Source organism: Seriola aureovittata, chromosome 9 (assembly GCF_021018895.1).
Source record: "Seriola aureovittata isolate HTS-2021-v1 ecotype China chromosome 9, ASM2101889v1, whole genome shotgun sequence".
In the NCBI taxonomy this organism is placed as follows: Eukaryota; Metazoa; Chordata; class Actinopteri; order Carangiformes; family Carangidae; genus Seriola; species Seriola aureovittata.
Genome location: NC_079372.1, coordinates 3,186,993 through 3,206,517, shown reverse-complemented (window position 1 = coordinate 3,206,517; position 19,525 = coordinate 3,186,993). Strand labels below are relative to the sequence as shown.

Genomic DNA, 19,525 nt, shown 5'->3' with positions numbered 1-19,525 from the left:
TTCAGCTTCCTTGAAACTGTTGATCTCTGTAAAACCAATTAAAGAGTTGTGCGTGTCTTATTTAATTAGTATTGGGTGCAAACAAAATGAGTATTGAATAGACACCCGATATCCCTCTGCCCTGTCTTTTTCCATTTATAAACTCTATCCACAGCCACAACAATGTTGCACTGTCTCTTTAAAGGGGGTGACAGTTTTGACTATAAGTTGAGCTAATTTTTTTTCCTCTTTCCCAGAGAAAAAAAATGGGAATAACGCTGATGAGTTTTAACAGCTTCAGCCAGGCGATGGGCAAATATAATAAGTGTTTTCGTAGACGTCACCAATGATTATCTCATCTGGGCATTTTGGGTGAATGTAGTGGATTTAGAGGCTCGTCTCCCATTGTGCTGACATCACCCTTTAACAAACCAAATTAAATCATGGCTAAAATCATTTGAAACTCTCCCAGTGTCTGTCTCAAATGGCTAAACAATGAAAGTCTGGGAAAAATTTAAAGGGAACGCTGTGTGTGTTTGGGTGTGCGTGTGTATGTGTGGGTTTGAGTGTGTTTAGTCGTGGGGGGATGGGAGGGGGTGTACTGTGGAAATGGGGGCAAAGTTACCCTCACAGTGAATAATGGGATGATAATGGGAATAAGGGGAGCCAATATTTTAACACATTCTTAAGAGAATTTAAAGGATAACAGTGTCATGGCTCATGGTTTTTAAAAAAAAAAAAATGAAATAAGTTTTTATTTTGTGTATTTAATTTTTCTGTCTCACTTGCACCTCAGCAAATCTTAGAGGGAATATATAACACAGCCTAAGCCAGTCTTGATATAGCTGTAATTTTATAGATAGAAAGTCCTACTAAAGAGCACGAGTGTCCAGTTTCCACAGTCTGGCAGTGTTTCATGGAAAAAGTGTTTTGATACCGACACCACTATGACACACTACAGGAAGGAAAAGACAAAATGACATCTGTATATTTTATAAACACATTTTGGTGACGTGCAATCACAGCGAGTGACATGCATGCCAGTCTCTGAACCCGAATGATTAACATGGCCTCTTTTGAAAAAAATCATTTCTTTTATATGATCGCATTACAAAATGTATTGCAAGCTTGAAAAAAAAAGAAAAAGTTACAAAGTTGCAGTAAAAGTATTTCATTTTTATTCCACATCACAGTATTTACTTGTGTTGTGCGGTTGCCATAAGATAAGCACCTCTAGCGCGGCTGGGACACACAGAGATTCGTCAGCTGTCCCGTTTCACCACTCGCGTGCCGTAGTCGGCCACCCATGACCTTGTGAAATGAACAAAGGGGTGTGTGAGAGAGAGAGAGAGAGAGAGAAAGTGAATAAGTGAGTGAGTGTGTGACTGAGTGAGAGGAGTCAGTGAAGGAGTGGTGGTGAAGTGTGGAGGTGCATAGAGGTAGTGGTTGGAGGCAAGGCGGGGCGGGGTGAGGGGTGGTTCTGCTAAAGGCCTCAACTCAGCCAACGTGGCCTGATGTGACAGGATTAGCTAAGCCCCAGTGAGCATGGCTGGTACTCTGAGCTCGTGTGTGTGTGTGTGTGTGTGTGTGTGTGTGAGTGTGAGTGTGTGGCAGGCAGTGTGCACAGCAGACTGGGAACCCAGAACTGCTGCTTGCCACCAGCCGAGCCAAGACAAGACATTGGGAGATCAACAGTGTGTCGGCCCATCGCTGCCATCAAGCCTTAGCCCTCATCACCTTCGCCTTCCTCCAATGGGAGAGAGCCAGACCATAGAAGATACAGCCAAGGGACTCAAGATACAGTGTGTGTGTGGGGGGGGGGGGCACAGTGGGGACTAGTGGGCGGGCAGCTGGGGCTAAAGTGAACGTGAGTTGGAAAATGATCCTATTAAATTGAATTAAAGAGGCAGTCTTCATTTACCCCAAGAATGATGGATTTGGATAATTAACAGTGTTAATGGGCACTGGTTAAAGAGGGCAAGGGAAACCGGTGATTGCAGACACAGAGTAAAGGGGCCAGGTCAGACCTGCATTGTATTCAGTCTGGCGGCCCATAAGGGATGGCCTTTTTTTTTTTTTTTTTTTTTGCCTTGCATCAACCCATGGTCACTCGTTAGGGATTATTTTAAAAAGTGTTTCCAGACTGTGGCACAAATGCGACAAATTCCCCTTTACCTCACTCCTTTTCAAGGTGTTCTTTTTTTCCCATTACATCTCTACCTTTATAAAAGTGCAGCGGATGTAAGATGATCTGAACACAGCAGATCAAAGGCTGTTGTGTTGTGTGGTTTTGCGCTAGGCCTGCTGAGTCTCATGCATGTGAGTAGGAAATTAAAAGCAATAGGAGAGTGTCACCGATGATTATGTAGGTTTAGTGTCGATATATTTTGTGGTAGTGTGCTGCAGCAGTAAGTGCATTATACCAGTTTAATGCCCTCATCTCGGGACCTAATTATGGCACTAGTGTGTGTGCAAAGTGTGTGCGTGTGTGCATGCACATGTGGTGGTGTGCTTGTGTGCCTGGGTTTTCACTTTGGTCAGTGCACAAACCCTATCTGCATGTCCTTAATTCTTGATGATGTGCAGGCCTGAGGCAGTGTGTGTGATGGAGAGGATGCCTGTGTGCCAAGTTGAAGTGATCGGGCGGCAGGGCATGGGCCCTCACCCCTCTGAAAAATCCCGTTGCCTTGCTCACAGCAGCCGACCGCCGATATTTCGCCGCTAGTTTCCACAGTCTAGTCAGGACTAGTGACATCCTGCCACAAAGGAGTCAGATTTATAGGGCACTGTGTGTAACCGGGTAATCTGCAGCTCGACTATTGCTTTGGAAATAATAGCTAATCCTGGAGGAGAACTAGTGAGCTCTCAGCTACTGCCTTGCTAATTCTGTTTATCCCTTATATGCAGCATATATTTTGCGCTGCATTGTTTAAGGTCGAGCAGTTTTCTTTTGACACAGCGCTGTGGATGTAATCAATTTCGACGTTGGTAGATGCACACTCAACTCTCCATTACCTTGGATGTGTGTACCACAGCTCACCTGAACCCTGATTAGGCAGAGAATGTCTTAAGTAAGGGGATCAAATAATTTTATGCTACTTTTCTCCTTTCAAAAAAATTAACACCACAGCCGCATGCGTGTGTGTAAGGGAGAGAGTGATGAGTGTGTGGAAAAAAACAATCTCATCAAGCAGGAGGCCGTTTGCTTAGCAAGAGCTGACAGTCTTTGTGTATGTAAATGAAGAATTTAGACTAATGGAGTTGAACCATTTCTAATTTTGTGATGGCAAGAGGATTTTGATTGAAAGTAATTAAGCAAGCTAGCTGTAAAATTAATTAAAGCAAAAGGAGGGGGGGACTTTTATTGGATTGGATAGCGATATAGCTGCTGTCAGGCAGGGGGACAAATGGGGGTGACCTGGATTCTCTGCCCTCCCTCCTCCCACTCGGGACTTTTATGTCACTTTAATCTCCTTAGAGCGGCTGGTGTGCATTTGTTCGAAATAATCAAGGAAATATGGTCAGAAATTGTCAGCTTTCAGATCTAATTTACCTGACAGCCTCGCAAGTGTGTGTGCACGCGCAAGTATGCATGTGACAGTGGCAGGTCCTTTTTTTCTTTGCCCTCTCCTCAGCTTTGTGGAAAATGCTTTTGACAGTCTTGAAGCATCTTGGTTGTCGGAGGGCGGGGGGAGATGAGGAACTTGGGTGGCTTTAAGATGGACATTTCAATGAGGCGTGTTTGGCCCGGCTTAGCACCTCTGACACTGTTGTGTGCATGCACACACACCAACATGCTTAATTGCCTCTGTAACATATTCAGACTCAGTTTGGCCCCTGTACCAGCACTTCTCAGCTTCTGTTGTCTGCAGGTAGCACTGGACCAGCAGAAGCAGATTACAGCCTTGACAAAGCCTGTTACAGCTACTTAACCGCTGACAAATAAGATTGGCCAATCCCGCACAAATAGAAATGGAACTTATTGTCCGTTTAGTTTTGAAAAACAATAACGTCTAAATCATATTTAAAGCAAACTCTGACTCCAAAATATTTTCCCTTTAATGTTTCATCTCAAACTTATAATTGGACGGCTGTGATGTTGTTAAAAATATCAACAACTTGCAATTTGTACTAAACTAATAACCAGTCATAAAATAGTCCCGCTAATGTCCTGCGACATCTATATGGCTTTGCGCTGTATGGGGTCCATATTAAAGGTCCACAGGGTTTCCCACGATTCCACAGTGGGTGAGGTGCCACTTCCTCTTAATGCGTCTCAGTGCTTGCTGGTGGTGACATAGGGTCTCAGTGTGGCCCTCAGTACCCCCTGAAGAGACAGTTAATTAAGGCTTGGACCCAGACAACGCTGCCGGGACTCTCACCCACCACACCATCATCTGCCCCTGCTGCCACCACTCCCCTCCTCAATTCTGCAGCCACTGGGGCCTCTGGGAAAGCAGAGCGGCGGCGCTGCGCCACCATCGGGGCCCCTAACGGGATTAGGAGTCCTCTGAAAATAGGACCTCAGCTCCAAAAGCCTCTCTCCCACCTTCCTCTGCCCAAAGGATCCCCCTCAATTCACCCCAAGCCCTATCCCCTCCTCCTCTCCCCTATAAGACGGCTCCACCCGAGCTCCGTTTTATCAATTAATATAATAAAAGGTGGAACAAAGAGCTTTCTTTCCCCAGCTCTGTAATTAGAGGGGGAACTCTCCTGAGGACTGGCATTCCTTGGGCCCGAAAAACATGATTCTCACTCCCCCCCTCTACTCTGCCGCCACCACTCAAGCGGAACATGGCTCCTCGATGTATAAGGGTGATAATGTAAATGTAGTGTAGTCTGCCAGGCAAACCCGGCACAACCTATTTTGCGGTAGCTTTATCTAAGTGTGAACAAATGAATGCAACATTTGGAAGAGTGATACATTATTAACTCTAATTGTTTCCTTTATAACACACACATACATTCACTGTCACCTTCGCTTTGGCTCGCACGAGTACATGCACTCTGAATCACTCTTGTCGCTGTCCCTATTCTAACACGTTACGTGTCACCACACACTGTTAACAAATGTGATAAAACCACCTGAATCGAGAATATCAGGTATGGCGTCTGCCTATGTGTGTTTTTGTCTGTTAAGGTGAGATACAGTAGACTTGGCTGTGTGTGCATCTGTGTGTGTGCGTAACTGTGTCTACACGGGTGTGAAAGTAAAGGAGTAAGACAGAGCGCCCGTTTTCACAGCCACTGGAGCTTTCGATAGGAATTAGTTTTACAACATATGCAAATGTTCCCCCTTGAAAAAAAAAGGGGGTCTTTAAGTGACAGGTTGATATGTGATTAAACGACAATTAGAGTGCTGAAAATAAGTGTCGGCAGTAGGTCAAGCACTGGGCGGCTCAGCTAAAAGGTAGCAGACTATTGAGGAGAAAACATTCCCAGGCAGAGGCCAGGAACAGGACCCAAAACAAATTAGAGAGGTGAAGGGGGAACAAGGTTGGCACTGTGTTCCAATAAACCCACAACAAAAACAAGTTCTGTGCTTTGCCTGGATGACAAAAGACAGACTATTCACCATCAGAGCAGGATGCTGTTTTCATTAAGTGAGCACTGAACATCGATACACTCCCCGTTTTAAGTCTGTTTTGTGTAGAACCCGCCTTGCATCGCAACATTAGCACTGATTGTATAGACTCAGAGTGTTTCACATGAATGGCATGCTTAACCTTTCAGGGACTCCACCGTGTGATAGTGATGTGCCCGTTTGCCCTGATTTTAACCTTTAGTGCCCCCAGGCCAGATGAAAACCAGTCGTCTGCCCCAGTGTAGGCTGCACCCCACACCTCTGCTGCCCTTTAAGTTAAAAGTACATAGACATGAGGGATCCTCTGTCCTTCTCTCTCACTGTCTTCCTCTAACAAACACATGCACACTCACAAAAACACACACACACACACACACACACTGCACGCACACAAAGATACAGGCAGAGACATAAAAGGGCTCACGCTTATTCTGGCAACAGATGGCCCTGTCCCTATAATCCCCTTTGATGCTGCGGTGGGCAGTGGCTCCTGAACATCTCTGAAGCCAAAGCCCCAACAAAACTTGAGCTACTTTTCCTTTAACTGACCCCAATTGCCAAAGAGCTGTCAGCTGTCAGACCTGGTTAAGAGTGTCTTTACTGGGAGAGACTGAAGGGCACAGGTTTCTCTCTCACTCTCTCTCTCTCTCACTCTCTCTCTGTCTCTCTCTCTCTCCTCTCTCCTCTTTCAGCTTCCTGTTTGTTTTCTGTCACAGACGGTTCATTCCACCTCCATGACACGACTGTAAAAGCAGGTTGACCGTGGTACTGTGACTCGTAGTGTAGAAGGCACTTATTTCTTCCCTGCTCCTTCCAGAAGGCGAAAGAGTGAACCTCCCTAAGCTCTAATATTGGAGCCACAGATGGCAGGAGGTCGGCTAAGAGGCTTAGATTTCATCGAAGAGCTCACCTTAATTATTGTAAATTGTAAGAAAAGAGGGTCTTTTCATGGCTTGTGCAACCTGCGTATGACATTTACTCATAGAAAATAAAATAAAAAGCACTACATGACATTGTTTATTCTCTAAAAACATAACTTTTTTGAAAGATTTAGATATATTTTTCACCTCTCTTTTTTGGTTGTTCTCTCGGTTCAATTTAGAGAGTTGATGCTGATGAAATAAAAAAAAGTGGTTCAGTTTATGATAAGACAAAATCCCTGTGATAGTAATTAGCTCACTGGAGTTTTAAAAAAATAATAATTTAACAAGTCCCCTTAACCCCTCTTTCAAAACATTAGGAAAAGTGACTGTAGTTTAATTCTTAACTCTAATGTTGTAGCTGGCATTTTACTAATTTTGCAGAAGAACAGGCATTTTTCAACACTGTCAATACCATTTTATTCCTACAGTCTGTGATTATGAAAGCACAGGGCTGTGTTTAACACCCCTGATTAAATTGAAGATCACTCTCCCAAATGTTTGAGTGAACCAGCACTACGAAGCACTTTGCTTTCTTATTAATTTTGCACTGTAAATAGAATCAAATGTGAACTCGTGTCTTAACCTTTGTCTTAAATAATTTCCTTCTCCTAATGTAGGGAGCTCCGTTCTCGGGCCTCTAATTGGAGGACAGCAGTTAAATGTCTCCTCGGGTGCAGATGCGACTGATTGCAGCAGTCTGTTCTGTTTCATTTGGAAAGCACCAGATTCTAACACAAATGGGGAAACCCAAATGAGTGCTCACTGGCTGTGTGATTTCAGAGAAATCCTCTGTACAGTTCGATTATGTATTATCATTCGAGAGCTTTGGGGGATAATCATCACTGAGATTTGCTCACGTTTCCAGCAGGTCTGCTGAGATGCATGTACGTAGCTAATGGGATTGGGCTTTTTTTTCTATCCCTCTCCTGTGGCGTTATGGAGCTGGCAGCTGAACTTGAACGGATGTGCATGGTGCTGAGTCGTGCACAGGACTATTTCAAGACTGAAATGCGATTGTTTTAATACTTTAATCCACCTGTCCTTGGCATTCAGGATGTTGCAGAAGTCGCCTAATTATTTCAGTGCCCTCTATCCTTCCCTGTTGAAATAGAGCGGAGCCAGTGGCATCCGTCTGTTGATAAAAAGGTCCATCCAAGGAATTTTGTTCTTAAAACATTTCAAAGAAGAAATTTCTGGTCATTTATCTTAAGAAAAACCAACATCTTCTCCCAAAACTTACTTCAAAAATGTATAGGCTAATTGAAATTTTAAAAATGCATGTATGCAAAGAGGATCTGAAATGCTCCAAATCACTTTAAAGAGCGAGACGTTAAACAACCAGAATTCTCTGAATTGTCCCAGGTTCCAACAGCGATAGTATGCAAACACAAATATTTTCCTTTAATTAAAAAGGCCTCATCTCGCTGTATCCTCCCCCAAGCCTGCTGCCAGCTCTCAACGACCCCCCCAGCGCGCGCGCACGCACGCACGCACACACACACACATACACACACACATACACACAGACACATGCATACACACTCTTGTGATGCTTTATTCAAATCCATTGGTGCTCACAGTCACATACATAGAGCCAAATTTGAGAAAAGTGATTAAACGTGTCCTGGGCCGTGGATTCCTCTTGACTAGCTGCTAATCTGTCAGAGCCTGGTTGTCAATTTAGAACCAGGGACACCAGTAGTGACGGCTGCCCAGTTTACTGATAGCCCCCTGAGGGACAGTTAACCCTCAAACACCCCCCACCTCCAAAAAAAAAAAAAAAAACACCCTCTTTCACAGTCTCCCCCACTTCAACCCCCCCCCCCCCCCGTCTGGTCCAGCCTACCAGAACCCATGGTGGCACTAAAAGGTTGGGAAGTGGGAGGGGGTGTGGGGGGGGGGTGATTGGTGGTTTATGTATATGTGTGTATGCTGGTTTTGGACAATGGCGGTGCTGGTGTGTGTTTGTGTATGTACATGTGGTTTGGTAGGCGGTGTGGCGGCTTGATAGTAATGCATGTTGATGGTTTCAGAGATACTTCATTTCAGAAACAGGGGCCTCATTAACTGAAGTCTTCATCAGGCCAGCGAGCAGCGGGCACATTAGGGGTCCACAGGAAGTTAGAGTACAGCAGGAGAGTGCATTAGGGAGGCCTGGGGAGACACACTCCCTCTCTTCCCCTCAGTTCCACTTCCACCTCCAGTGCTTTTCTATATCTTAATGTACCTTTCAGAGGAATTCGGATAGAGGTCAATAATTATGCTCTTTAAATTATTCAGTCGAGGTCCTCTGTAATTGTGCTTTTTAGAGCTCGGACATTGACAGCATAGTTTACTGCACCACGTTTGGGGCACGGCATGACCAGATGAATCAGTACAGAGAAAGAGAAAACACTATGTGAGTGTTTCACTGCCTTCATCATTAACCGGTGCAGGACTGATCTTCATTGCCCAAATGTCAATACAACGTCAACACCAGATGAGCAAATTAAACTCATTTGCTGAGCGAATTTGTCAGCACATCAAGTTTTTGATCTCTTTTAAAGAGGCGTCGGGACCCGGGCGCGTTGGTGTCAGAGACCTAGCCGACGACCGGCCACTGTGTGGGAATGTTTAGTTTGGGACACAACTGTGTTATTTTTGTTACATCGAGGAGAGGAAAGCACAAACTGCAAGGGTAGCAGAAAAAATCACCCAAACTTTCTCTACAAAGCCAGCCCCGCCAACGTTTGACTGCACATGATAACATCGTCCGTCCACACAACAAGTCCTCTTTCAGCTACAGATTATTAACACATCGCTGAGAGCGGCAGAGAGCATTTCACTGTTGTCACAGGGTCTAATATTTATATGTATCTAGTTGGGAGAGGCATTGACAAACATGTCACACACCTGCAGTTTTATAGTACGTGCTACTACAGTTCGGTGTCAAAGAAAGAGCCTGTACAGTAGAGTTTTGTTTAGGCGAGAGGAAGACTGTAATTACTGTCTGGCGATTCATCTAGTCACTGCATAAAATAGTGTTTATCCAGTCGCCCATGTTTCTGTCGTGGCTGAGGGAGGGGAGGGTCATGTTTTGCACAACTGAGACAGCTAGGGCAATCAGGAGAAGAATCGTGACTCCAAAACATTCTGCCTTTCTTTCTTTTCTCTCTCTTCCTCTCTTTGTTTCTCTTTCTCTCTCTCTCTCTCTCTCTCTCTCTCGGGTTGAGAACTCGTGCCTTAGAAAATGAGATCTCCCCTTCTGACACACCCACACACACAAATAAACATAAAAAGCTAATTTGTTAGCGCCCTCATTTCAGAGGCCTGAGCAGGAGAATATTGTTGGAGGCAAAAGTAATGCTTTGTCAAATGTTGACATGTGTTGCAAACACAAGGCCTTCAGCAGCAGCAACAGCAGCAGCTTTTCGTAGAGCGGCTCAGGCACATTGTCGGCACATGAAGAGAGGATGCTTTGAAACAAGATTAGCCTCCAAATGGCCCTGCCTGCACCACCCCTCCGCCGCCCCCACCCCTCTCCTGTGTGTGTGTGCCTGCCCTCAGATGCTAAATGATCAGATCCACTGAAATATTTGTGGGCCTGTTTTCTCACAGAATGAGTCTGGGTGTCATGTGCTGTATATCACTGCACAGCTGAAGGTGTGTGTACACATTTGTCCCGCTGCAAGGCCCCATTGTCTGGCACACAGTGTGGCTTGGTTTCGTGGGCCAGAAAGCACACGTTCCTGTCACTGAGGCTGCCTCCCCTTGGCTTTGGGTCAGGGTGACACTGGGCAGGGGGAGGAAAAAAAAAAATCCATCACCTCCACACCCTGCCCCCACAAAAATGAATAAAAATTGGAAAACAACATGCAAGGTCCACCTAATACAGGAACACTTGCAATATGCTGATGTTTTCTTTTGCACACTGTGTTTGCTAAATTGCCTTTGACTGCGTGCATCAGTAATGAAACTTTATGTCCTTGTGGAGAGGGCAGCAAGTCCGTTCCAGTTAGGACCGGGACTATCTCTCCTGTCTGGCTTTTGTGAGACTTTTTTTTTCTAATACATGTCCTTATGAATAAATGAAGCCCATGAAGTCATTTTTTCCATATTTGTGTAAATTGCTTTAAAAGCATTTTATCATGTCATAAAAAAGCGCAATTGATCTGCTGGGCTTAGCCCATTGGACAGCTGTGTGTTTTGTTAATGGCCACTTTGCTCCGAGCAGCTTATTAAAAAATTTATATAGAAATGCTAAAATTGCATAAATTATTTAGATACAGTAAGCATTTTTTTGTTTTGGTCAGGCAGGGAGGGGCTGTTATCAGTATGGAAATTTACCATAGTATATTATCTGCTGAAATATAGTAATATATCTGCCCAGACACATATGTGTCCTCCCCACTGCACCCCCACACATGCAGAGGCGCAGGAAAAAAAAGTATATATTTTTTGATGACTTCGTTTCAGCAACCACGGAATGTCACCCATATCCTGGTTGATTGTACTTTCGAGTTTTATGATGTTTTTCCATTGATTTGTTTCCCCGGCGCAGCTGCCGACCTCTATTGAGGGACGAACGTAATCAGCGCTGACGCAAATTAGATGGTTATTCGTTTCGAAAATTGACAGAAAAACAATAAAAAAGATGAAATGCTCCCAAATCAATAGATATAATGAAATTCAAATAATCCGAGAGATGAGGTCTCCATGGCAACTGATAATGTGGAAAAGAAAACAATTTAATAAAGGACAGACACGCTTTGAAAACAGATTGGGGAGGGGGGTGGCTGTAAAGCGGGGAGAGGAGAGCAGAGCAGAGCAGAGGAGAGGAGAGAGGAGGTGGGGAGATGGAGGGATAGAGAGAGGGTGGTGGAGGGGTGTTTGTGGCTGTAGTGGTTGCTCTATAGCTTGTTTCCCCCGGCGTGTGAAGGATCTGTGTCTGTCCCAAGGACACCGGAATAATTAGAAAAGCTTTCAGGCCAGAAAGTGCAGATTCAGGTTTTAATACACAAAATTATTTCAGGGGCAGTGAATCGGAAAACCATTTGTTGGTGACCTTCCTGAGAGGCCTCCCCCTCCCCGGTACAGGGCAAGATGGAGGCTATGTGGCAGCACTGCCTGAGTTATGGCATATTTGTGTTTTTATAGAGGCAGGGGGAATGGAGTTGGGGAAGTTGGGAGGGGGATGTGGGGGTAAATGTGTGTGTATGGCTGTGTGTGTGTGTGTGTGTGTGTGTGTGTGTGTGTGTGTGTGTGTGTGTGTGTGTGTGTGTGTGTGTGTGCATGAGTTTGTGAGGGGGTGGGTATGTGGGTGGGTGGGTGGGGGGGGGGTCATAGGGAGACCTTCATGTTGTGTGTGTGTTTGTGAGTGTGTGTGTGTGTGTGTGTGTGTGGGGTGAGGGGGGTCTGGCAGGAGTTTGGGCAGAGGGAGGGAGAGCAAAGATGAGAGGGGAGAAAGCGAGAGAAAGGGGGAAGTTGCAGATCCGGCTTTATTTACAGATCAGTTGTCAAAAGGAGCCATTTAAGGGGAATGCGCCCGTTCCTGCACCGTGACAGGCGAGGTGCCTGTTTAAAAAGCACAAGACAACTATGAACCTGAGAGGGAGATAGTCAAACACAGGCTTTTTCTGTTGAAGACAGACAGAGCAGGGGGTGGCGAGGCAAGCGAGTGGGTGTTAAGTGACTTCATTTGTAGTCTATTTAAGGTATGTTTTACTTGTCCTTGTGCTGCTCCTCCAACATCTAATACAGGGGCTGCGTTCCAGTTAGCACAGCAAGGGAATAATGATTGAGTGCATCGTTCTTATTTCCTGTAAATACAAATGACTTTCCTTCATCTGCCTAAAAACCTGTATTTGATTTCAGTCTTGCCGTCAAGGGAGATTTGCTACTGATGCAAACAGTGATAAGTCAACCAAAAGCACAGCTCTGTTTCCCTCATTAGCTTATCACGACTTTAAGTATGTACTCTTTCTGGTTGCTTTATTCAACATCCGTGTCCTGCTCTTATTATGTCCTATTTTCTTTATTACTCTTTGTCAACATTTTGACGGCAGTCTGGTTGGGCGTTGGAGCCTTGTCTGTCAAGAACTGACTTCCATTTTTGTGTCATTATAAGGCTTTGTTTGACTCAAATAAAGGTGATCCACCCTCTGTTCAAATGATACCAACAGCAGGTCCGGAATGCAGATACCCTTATCCTGTTCCAGGGAGCAATAAATGGAAAAACAAGTCCTCACACAAAGCTTGGCCTGATAATTACTCTTCTGATATTTTAAGAGCTTAGGATCCTGATCAGGATCAGTGCTTTCCTGCAATATAAACCATCATAAAAGTTGGCCAATATTTAGATAAAAATGTCTGATCAAGTTCCATAGTGGTGATCTTGGTACTTTCTCATGGCTGGAATTAGTTTGTTGCTTAAAACACAATTAAGGTTGATAAACTCTGTTTGCATTGAGTCATCACACTCCTCTGTCTACTTTTAAACAAGAAATGGTTTCACTCTGTTCTACCTTTTAAAAGTGTTGTATCTTTCCACCTTTAGTTCAGTTGTTAACATGATGTTGCACACAGAAGATAATTACAGGCTTATTTAGACTCTGACGGTTTGATCCTCCTTTCTTTCGCCGAGGGGAATCATCCCTTATTCAAAGACAAACAGAGATCTGACATTCTTCAGCAGGACAGCTAATATTCTCCAGTATTGATATTGCAATGTGAAAAGTGCCCCACAAGTAGGAGAGAAACTAGAAATTCCCCACTGTACACTAGCTAAGAGCCTTCAAATCTAACATGCCAGTGTCAATGAAAACTCTTTTCTTTTTTTAAATAAAAAAAAAAAAACTAGAATAGAGACCTGAAATACGAGAGCCGATAGGCATCCGCTGTGTGTTTGTGGGTGCATGCACATGCACACTGACACACATGCACACACACACACACACACACATAGGGTACAAAGCACATGTTATCACTGTCAACAGCGGCAGTAGCAAACAGCAGCAGTTGTTCTGTGTGGGTATCTGTGTTGTATACCAGTGAAAGTGTGTGTGCCTGTGCGTGCCCACAGTCCCTCGCTCTCTCTCTCTCTCTCTGGCTGCTGGCTCTGAGAGACCCACTGTAAGTCAATCTGTGTGTTCATATGCCTGTGAGTGAGTGTGTGTGTGTGTGTGTGTGTGTGTGTGTGTGTGTGTGTGTGTGTGTGTGTGTGTGTGTGTGTGTGTGTGCGTGAGCCACTACTGTACTACACTTCAGGGGCTAGGAGCCAGGACCGAGCCGAGCAGAACAGGGCTGAACAGGGTTGGAAAGGGCCGAGGGCCAGCTCCCTGTGCACACCACCCACTTCACACCTGTCTCTCTCCCTCTCTCTCTCTCTCGCTCTCACACACACAAACACATGCACACAGCTCATACTGCCGTGCTGCTCGGCACAGGGCTCTCATTGTAGCAGTGACAGGAGGGCGCCCGTTAAGTGGCTCTCTCTTCCTGGGGCCTGTGTGTGTGTGTGTGTGTGTGTGTGTTTTGTTCCCCCATGTGGCTGTGGGGTGGATAAGGGCGATGAAGGACCCCTACTGGTAAAGTGGGTAAACTCGCACAGCCTCGACATCTGTGCTCAGAGAGGGAGGGAGGGAGGGAGGGAGGGAGGGAGGGAGTGGAGAGAGAAAGAAGGAGAGAGGGGGAGGGTAAGGAGGGAGGAGAGATAGACAGCGAGAGAGGAGGACAGAGTGGGAACGAGGAAAGGAGTGAGAAGGAGAGAGGGAGGGAGAGCGAGACACAGAAGGAGAGGGGGAGAGAGAGAGAGAGAGAGAGCAGAGCCTTGACAGAGAGCAGTTGAGGAGAAAATGCCTTGCTTTGTGGAGAGAATTCTTCCAGGGCAGGAGGGAGAGGTGAGACAGAGCGCAGAGGGCGGTCTGCTGCCAGGTAAGACTCACACACACCTTCCTCTCCCTCTCCCTCTCTCCCTCTCTCACTCTCTCTCTCTCTCCCCCCTCACACACACACACACACTGGAGTTGAGTGCTACCTCGAGGTGAGCGGGTCTGCTACTAGTTGCAGTTGGCATGAGTCAGGCACGCATGTGTAGTGATGTGGTGGGTGGTGTCAAAGTAACAGTGTGTGTGTGTGTGTGTGTGTGTGTGTGTGTGTGTGTGTGTGTGAGAGAAAGAGAGAGAGAGAGAGAGAGAGAGAGAGAGTGAGGAAACAGAGCAGGTGTAATGTTTGTTTTTTGGAAAATTTTTGTAGCTTTTAATTACAGATGCACATTTGCACCTATAGTGCACTGAATGTCAGTGATGTGTTTAATTAGTTTTAATGGTGTGTTGCTTCCTCAAAAGTTTTGTTGTTGACTTTTTGTGCCTTATAGCACTCCACAGCCTGACATCTTATATTTTACACTTACCGTTTCTACTTTATTTTTTACTTAACGACATTTCAGAGAGAAACATTGTGGGTTTTTACTCCACTAGATTTATTTGACATTTAGTAACTAGTTACTTATCAGATGAATATTTTTGCACACAGAATAAATCCAATGAATTGTTATAGATTAAACTACCCAGCAGTAAATAAAGTAGTTTTAAATGACCTCCACCTCAACCAGTTACCACACTAATGAATTGCATGTTAGCACCATTCAGCATGACATGAAGGCACTTTTACTTTTGATTCATTCAGTTTATTTTTTCTGACGATTACCTGTACTTTTAAATTTTGAATGCAGGACTTTTACTAGTAATTCAATATTTTTACATTGTGGTGTTGCCACTTTTACTTCAGTGAAGGATCTGAATCCACCACTAATTTCACATTACTTTCACCATTCTTTTAGCAGTACTTTTTATTTATTATGAAGCACTTTTCAGGCAGTTAAAGGCCACACAAAAATAATTAGTTTGACTTTGAAGGGGAAAAAGTGATCTAAATGCACTATTCTGAAAGCTAAAAATAAAAATAATTAAAAAGCACCTAAAATCCCTGCGCTCTAATGTCAAGTGCAGATGTTTTCAGATCTGACATGACATAATTTGCGGTGTTGGTTGAGATTGATTTAGCTGTTTAGATACAGATGTTGTGATGGAGAGGTTTGTCATCGGAGGGATTTTCCACTCTGCTGATGTAAATAGTGTCTGTTTAAGAAAGGCTAAAGAGTCCTTTTCTCCCTTCTTCAGACACAGTTCTTAGAGAAATAATCCTCCTCATGTACAATTAGATTTTCTCCTTTTGGTTAAATAAATACTGTGTCTGTGAACATAAACACAGATTTACATGCGGCCCAGTGGGTGTCTGTCTCTCAAACAGCTACAGCCTGGGCCTGATATTTCTTGTTGAGGCCCAGAAAAAAAAAAAAAAAAGAAAAAGAAAAGAAAGACAAAGCGGAAGTTGGCCAGCTCTAACTTCACGCTTGCTGTTTATTTGTTTTTATAACAAATGGAACCAGCTTCCCGAGTGAAAGGTGAAGTCAGAATTGAATTTGGCTTGCGTTACCGTGGCGATCTGGCAACCGCTCCAGTGTCCCATAGGACTGCTCTGGTTGCTGTGTGCCGGGCGCGTGTGTTTGTTATTTAACTGGTGTGTGTGTACGCTACTGCACTACGTGCATATTGTGTGTGTGTGTGTGTGTGTGTCTGTATGTGTGTGTGTGTGTGTGTGTGTGTGTGTGTTTGAGTAGTGGGTGGTGGTAGCAGCATTCACGAGAGAGACATTTTACTAAGCAGACATTTCCCCCTCTGTTTTCACTCTGACCTGGTAGGAGATTGATGACTGAATTGTGGAGTACATGTTAACAGTAACTGGTGATTTATGAAGATACTTAGGGTAAGTGAGGCCGCACAGGCTGGAGGGGAAGAAAAAGATATAGCCTTTTAAGTTAATGCAAAAATATAGCCTTTTTAAGTAATAATTGTTATTACTACTGCAGGGGTTTGGAGAGAGGTCTGAGTTAGACTTGGATGTGCACAAAGTGCAATGTGAAGCTTTTCCTTTTCCCTTGGCCATGTGCCTTCCTTTGTTTCTTTCTTTTTAACTGACTCCACTCAACATTACAAGTTTTTTTTTGTAAGACAAAAAGAATTGAAATATAATATGTGTGGATATCGATACATAGATGGATAGATATACATGTTATATAGGCTCATTTCGATAACTACATTCAAATATTTGAATTGAAAAAAACCCCTCTTTTTTTCCTCAGTAAACCACAATGGAAAACTTTTCTTGGATGAACCCTTGCACTGCAACAAGTGCACTGTGTGTTTTGGCAGACCCCCTTAGCCAAAGATCCCTCAGAAAATCCGCATGCAATTTTAGAAGAATCAGATTCTTTCCCTTTGCTTGGCTCATGAACTCCCTTGATATCATGCACACGGAGAATCCTCCTCTCTATTCAAATATGAGATTCAATCCACTTGGATGTGATCTATAGCATTTTTAAGGAATAAAGCAATTTTAGGGAATACAGAGCCGTGCTTCCCCTGGAAGAGGGATGGCTTTCATTTTTTTCAAGGCACCTCTTAGACTGAGTGAAATGTTTCCCCTGTTCGCTCAAGGACAACTTTATTTCTTACCAGGGATTTAACACTCACTCAGTCCCCTCATAAATACAGCGTCCCTCGGCCCTTCGCTAGCCATAACTCATGCACTAACTCTCTAGCTAACTAAACTCATATAGCAGAGCCAACACTTGTTTGTCTTTTACCTCAGCCTTTCTCTCTCTCTTTTCCTCTCTGTCTCTTTTCCTCCTCTCAGCTGATTTATACATGACAGAATCTTCTCTGACTACCGTCTCACCAGGCTCCTGTGCTGATCTGCTTGGCCCACTCATGGAGTGGGTTTTAGAAGAAATGTGCATTTGAATATGAGCCAGCCTAATCTCCTTGAGGCTATTTAGAGTGAGCCTAATGCTCCAAGAATGAGCGAGAACAACACCGGAGAAAATGCGGACGTCCCTCTCGGCGTGTCACGACACAACTCAGGTCTCCAAACAACGAAGCAAGTCTTTGATTTGCTGATGAAAATCTCTCTGTAAGGCAAAGGACATAAAAAAATCCTACTTTCGAGGCACCTGTTGGCGCCCGCAGTCTCCTTCCTAAAAAAAAATAAGAAGTCTTTGTGTGTGGTTTGCGTTTTGTCTTTCTGCCTTTATGGCACCTACCTGTGGAATTTTTACTTTTTAGCGTGTTATCCCAGTGGCACAATAACGAGGAGACACACAGCAGATGATAAACTTTCAAGCCATTTCCCTTTCAGTGGATGAAAGTGCTCAGGTGGGATATTACAGTATGGTGGAAGCCTTTACTGATCTGGTGCCGACTGGCATTTTGGGAGGAGACGGCCTTTCTGGCGTGGTTCCCGTATTGGTTGTTAACAGCCTTCTGGTACCTTCTGTTCTCTCTGTTCAGTCCCACCGGCCCGACACTGACAACTCCTCAAGCATCTGAAGACCCTCTGAAGTCAAAATCGCCCATTTTGATGTCTCATGGCAGTACCCGGCATTTTGTTGTATTTGCGTCTGAAAACACAGGCCCTGCTTGGAGGAATTACCCTCAGCACTCGTTGCTGTCGGATGGGGGAGGAGGGTATCATTCCCCTTTTTCCCCCTGTCTCCCTGCTCTCCTCGCTGTCCTTCCTTTCTTTTTGATCTCACCATCAAATCTTCCCCGGTTTTTATGAGTGACGTTTACCCGAGAGCATCTTGGGAAATGGCTGGCTGAAGAAGACGTTTGAGAAAAATGTGCCTGAGCAAGCTATCACCTTTGATAAAGCCATAGTTCCAGTGGGAGAGGAAGAAGAAAGCCAAAGAGTAAGAGCGTTGTTAGTAATGAAAAATGCCATGCCAGAGGGAGCATCTCTCTGATCCCGGCCTGTTAAACCAACAATGTATAGTACAACAGATACTGCACTAGTACATCAAGCATCTCTCTGTTGTTGTACCACAATGAGTATTTGACCCAGAGGACTTATCTGAATCTAAGGGTACCACACTGGGCCTTTATTGCACATCAGCTGGGCACCCAATAATCTCATAATACAGCGCTCACACAAACACAGTGAGTCACGCTGGTGCTGCCAGCGACGTTGGCATACCTTCAGCTGTGTCACCAGTTGGCAAAAGTCTGGAAAGGCATTTGAGAAGACCGCAAAAAGAGAAAGAAATAATGGGGAAGCGGAGGGTAGTTGAAGGCACAGAGAGCAAGAAATGTTAGCTTTAGTAATTACTACCTCCATAGAGGAGCAGTGGAGAGGACAGTGAGGCAAGCGAGCGCACGAAGGAGGCCCCGTGTGCAGATAATGAAGGGGTATCATTGTAGCTCTGACAGCGTTAATCTTAGAGTGCTCCACAGTGTGTGTGTGTGTGTGTGTGTGTGTGTGTGTGTTTCTCTGTCTGGTTGTGTGTATGCTCTGTGCAGCATATGTATATACTGCTGGAGTGTACGGGGTCGTGGTACAGTGCCACGGACTCTCGCCCCACCAGTGAGACCACCTGACAGCGCAGTTCATGGAACCCTGTTGACAGTCGCCGCCTCTCACAGCTTCTTGAAGACAGTCCTGAAACTCCGCAGCCTCTCTCTCGGTCTCCATAAAAGCGCTGGGATCACATCAGCACCCGAACTTGTCTTTTCAGACGAGGGAGGAAGAAAAGAGGAAAGTGGAAAAGGGGAAGAGCAGTCCAACTTTCTTTGTGCGCGGCTTTTTCTTTTTCTTTTTTCCTCTTCCCATTTGAAGTTGTGAGACACTCATTTAAGCCTCATTGCACACCGACACTCAACACACGAGAAAGTGTTATGAATATGTATCAACACAGCATATGGCAGCAGTAGCGCTGGGACTAGGTGTGTCCAGAAGGTAGAGTGCTGCCGATGCATTATTCTCCATTCAAATTACCACAGTAAGAATGCAGCGGGAAGCTGAGAGGTGTTCACCACCTCTTTAGACGGGGCAGGAGAAGAACCTGGATCATGTGAAACAGCAGGAACGGAAGAGCTGTGATGAGCACAGTAGTAGGCTGCCTGAGTTTCCTTGATTTGGTAGATTTTTTCGGCAGGTTCAAACC

At 44.8% G+C, this 19,525-nt stretch overlaps 1 protein-coding gene across 6 annotated transcripts in view; it reads left to right on the top strand.

The window, feature by feature from the left end:
• casz1 (castor zinc finger 1) overlaps positions 1-19,525 on the top strand; it is a 75,159-nt gene that overhangs the window by 14,737 nt on the left and 40,897 nt on the right. For 4 of the 6 annotated variants that reach the window (XM_056384161.1, XM_056384156.1, XM_056384160.1 and 1 more), the window contains exon 1: positions 14,242-14,397. The exons of 1 other annotated variant lie outside the window; for it this stretch is intronic. In XM_056384161.1, the coding sequence (XP_056240136.1) occupies positions 14,319-14,397 (79 nt within the window). In that variant the 5' untranslated portion in view covers positions 14,242-14,318. Of the gene's footprint in view, positions 1-14,240; positions 14,398-19,525 lie in introns of those variants that run through there. One more of the 6 variants, XM_056384158.1, reaches the window with a different exon arrangement.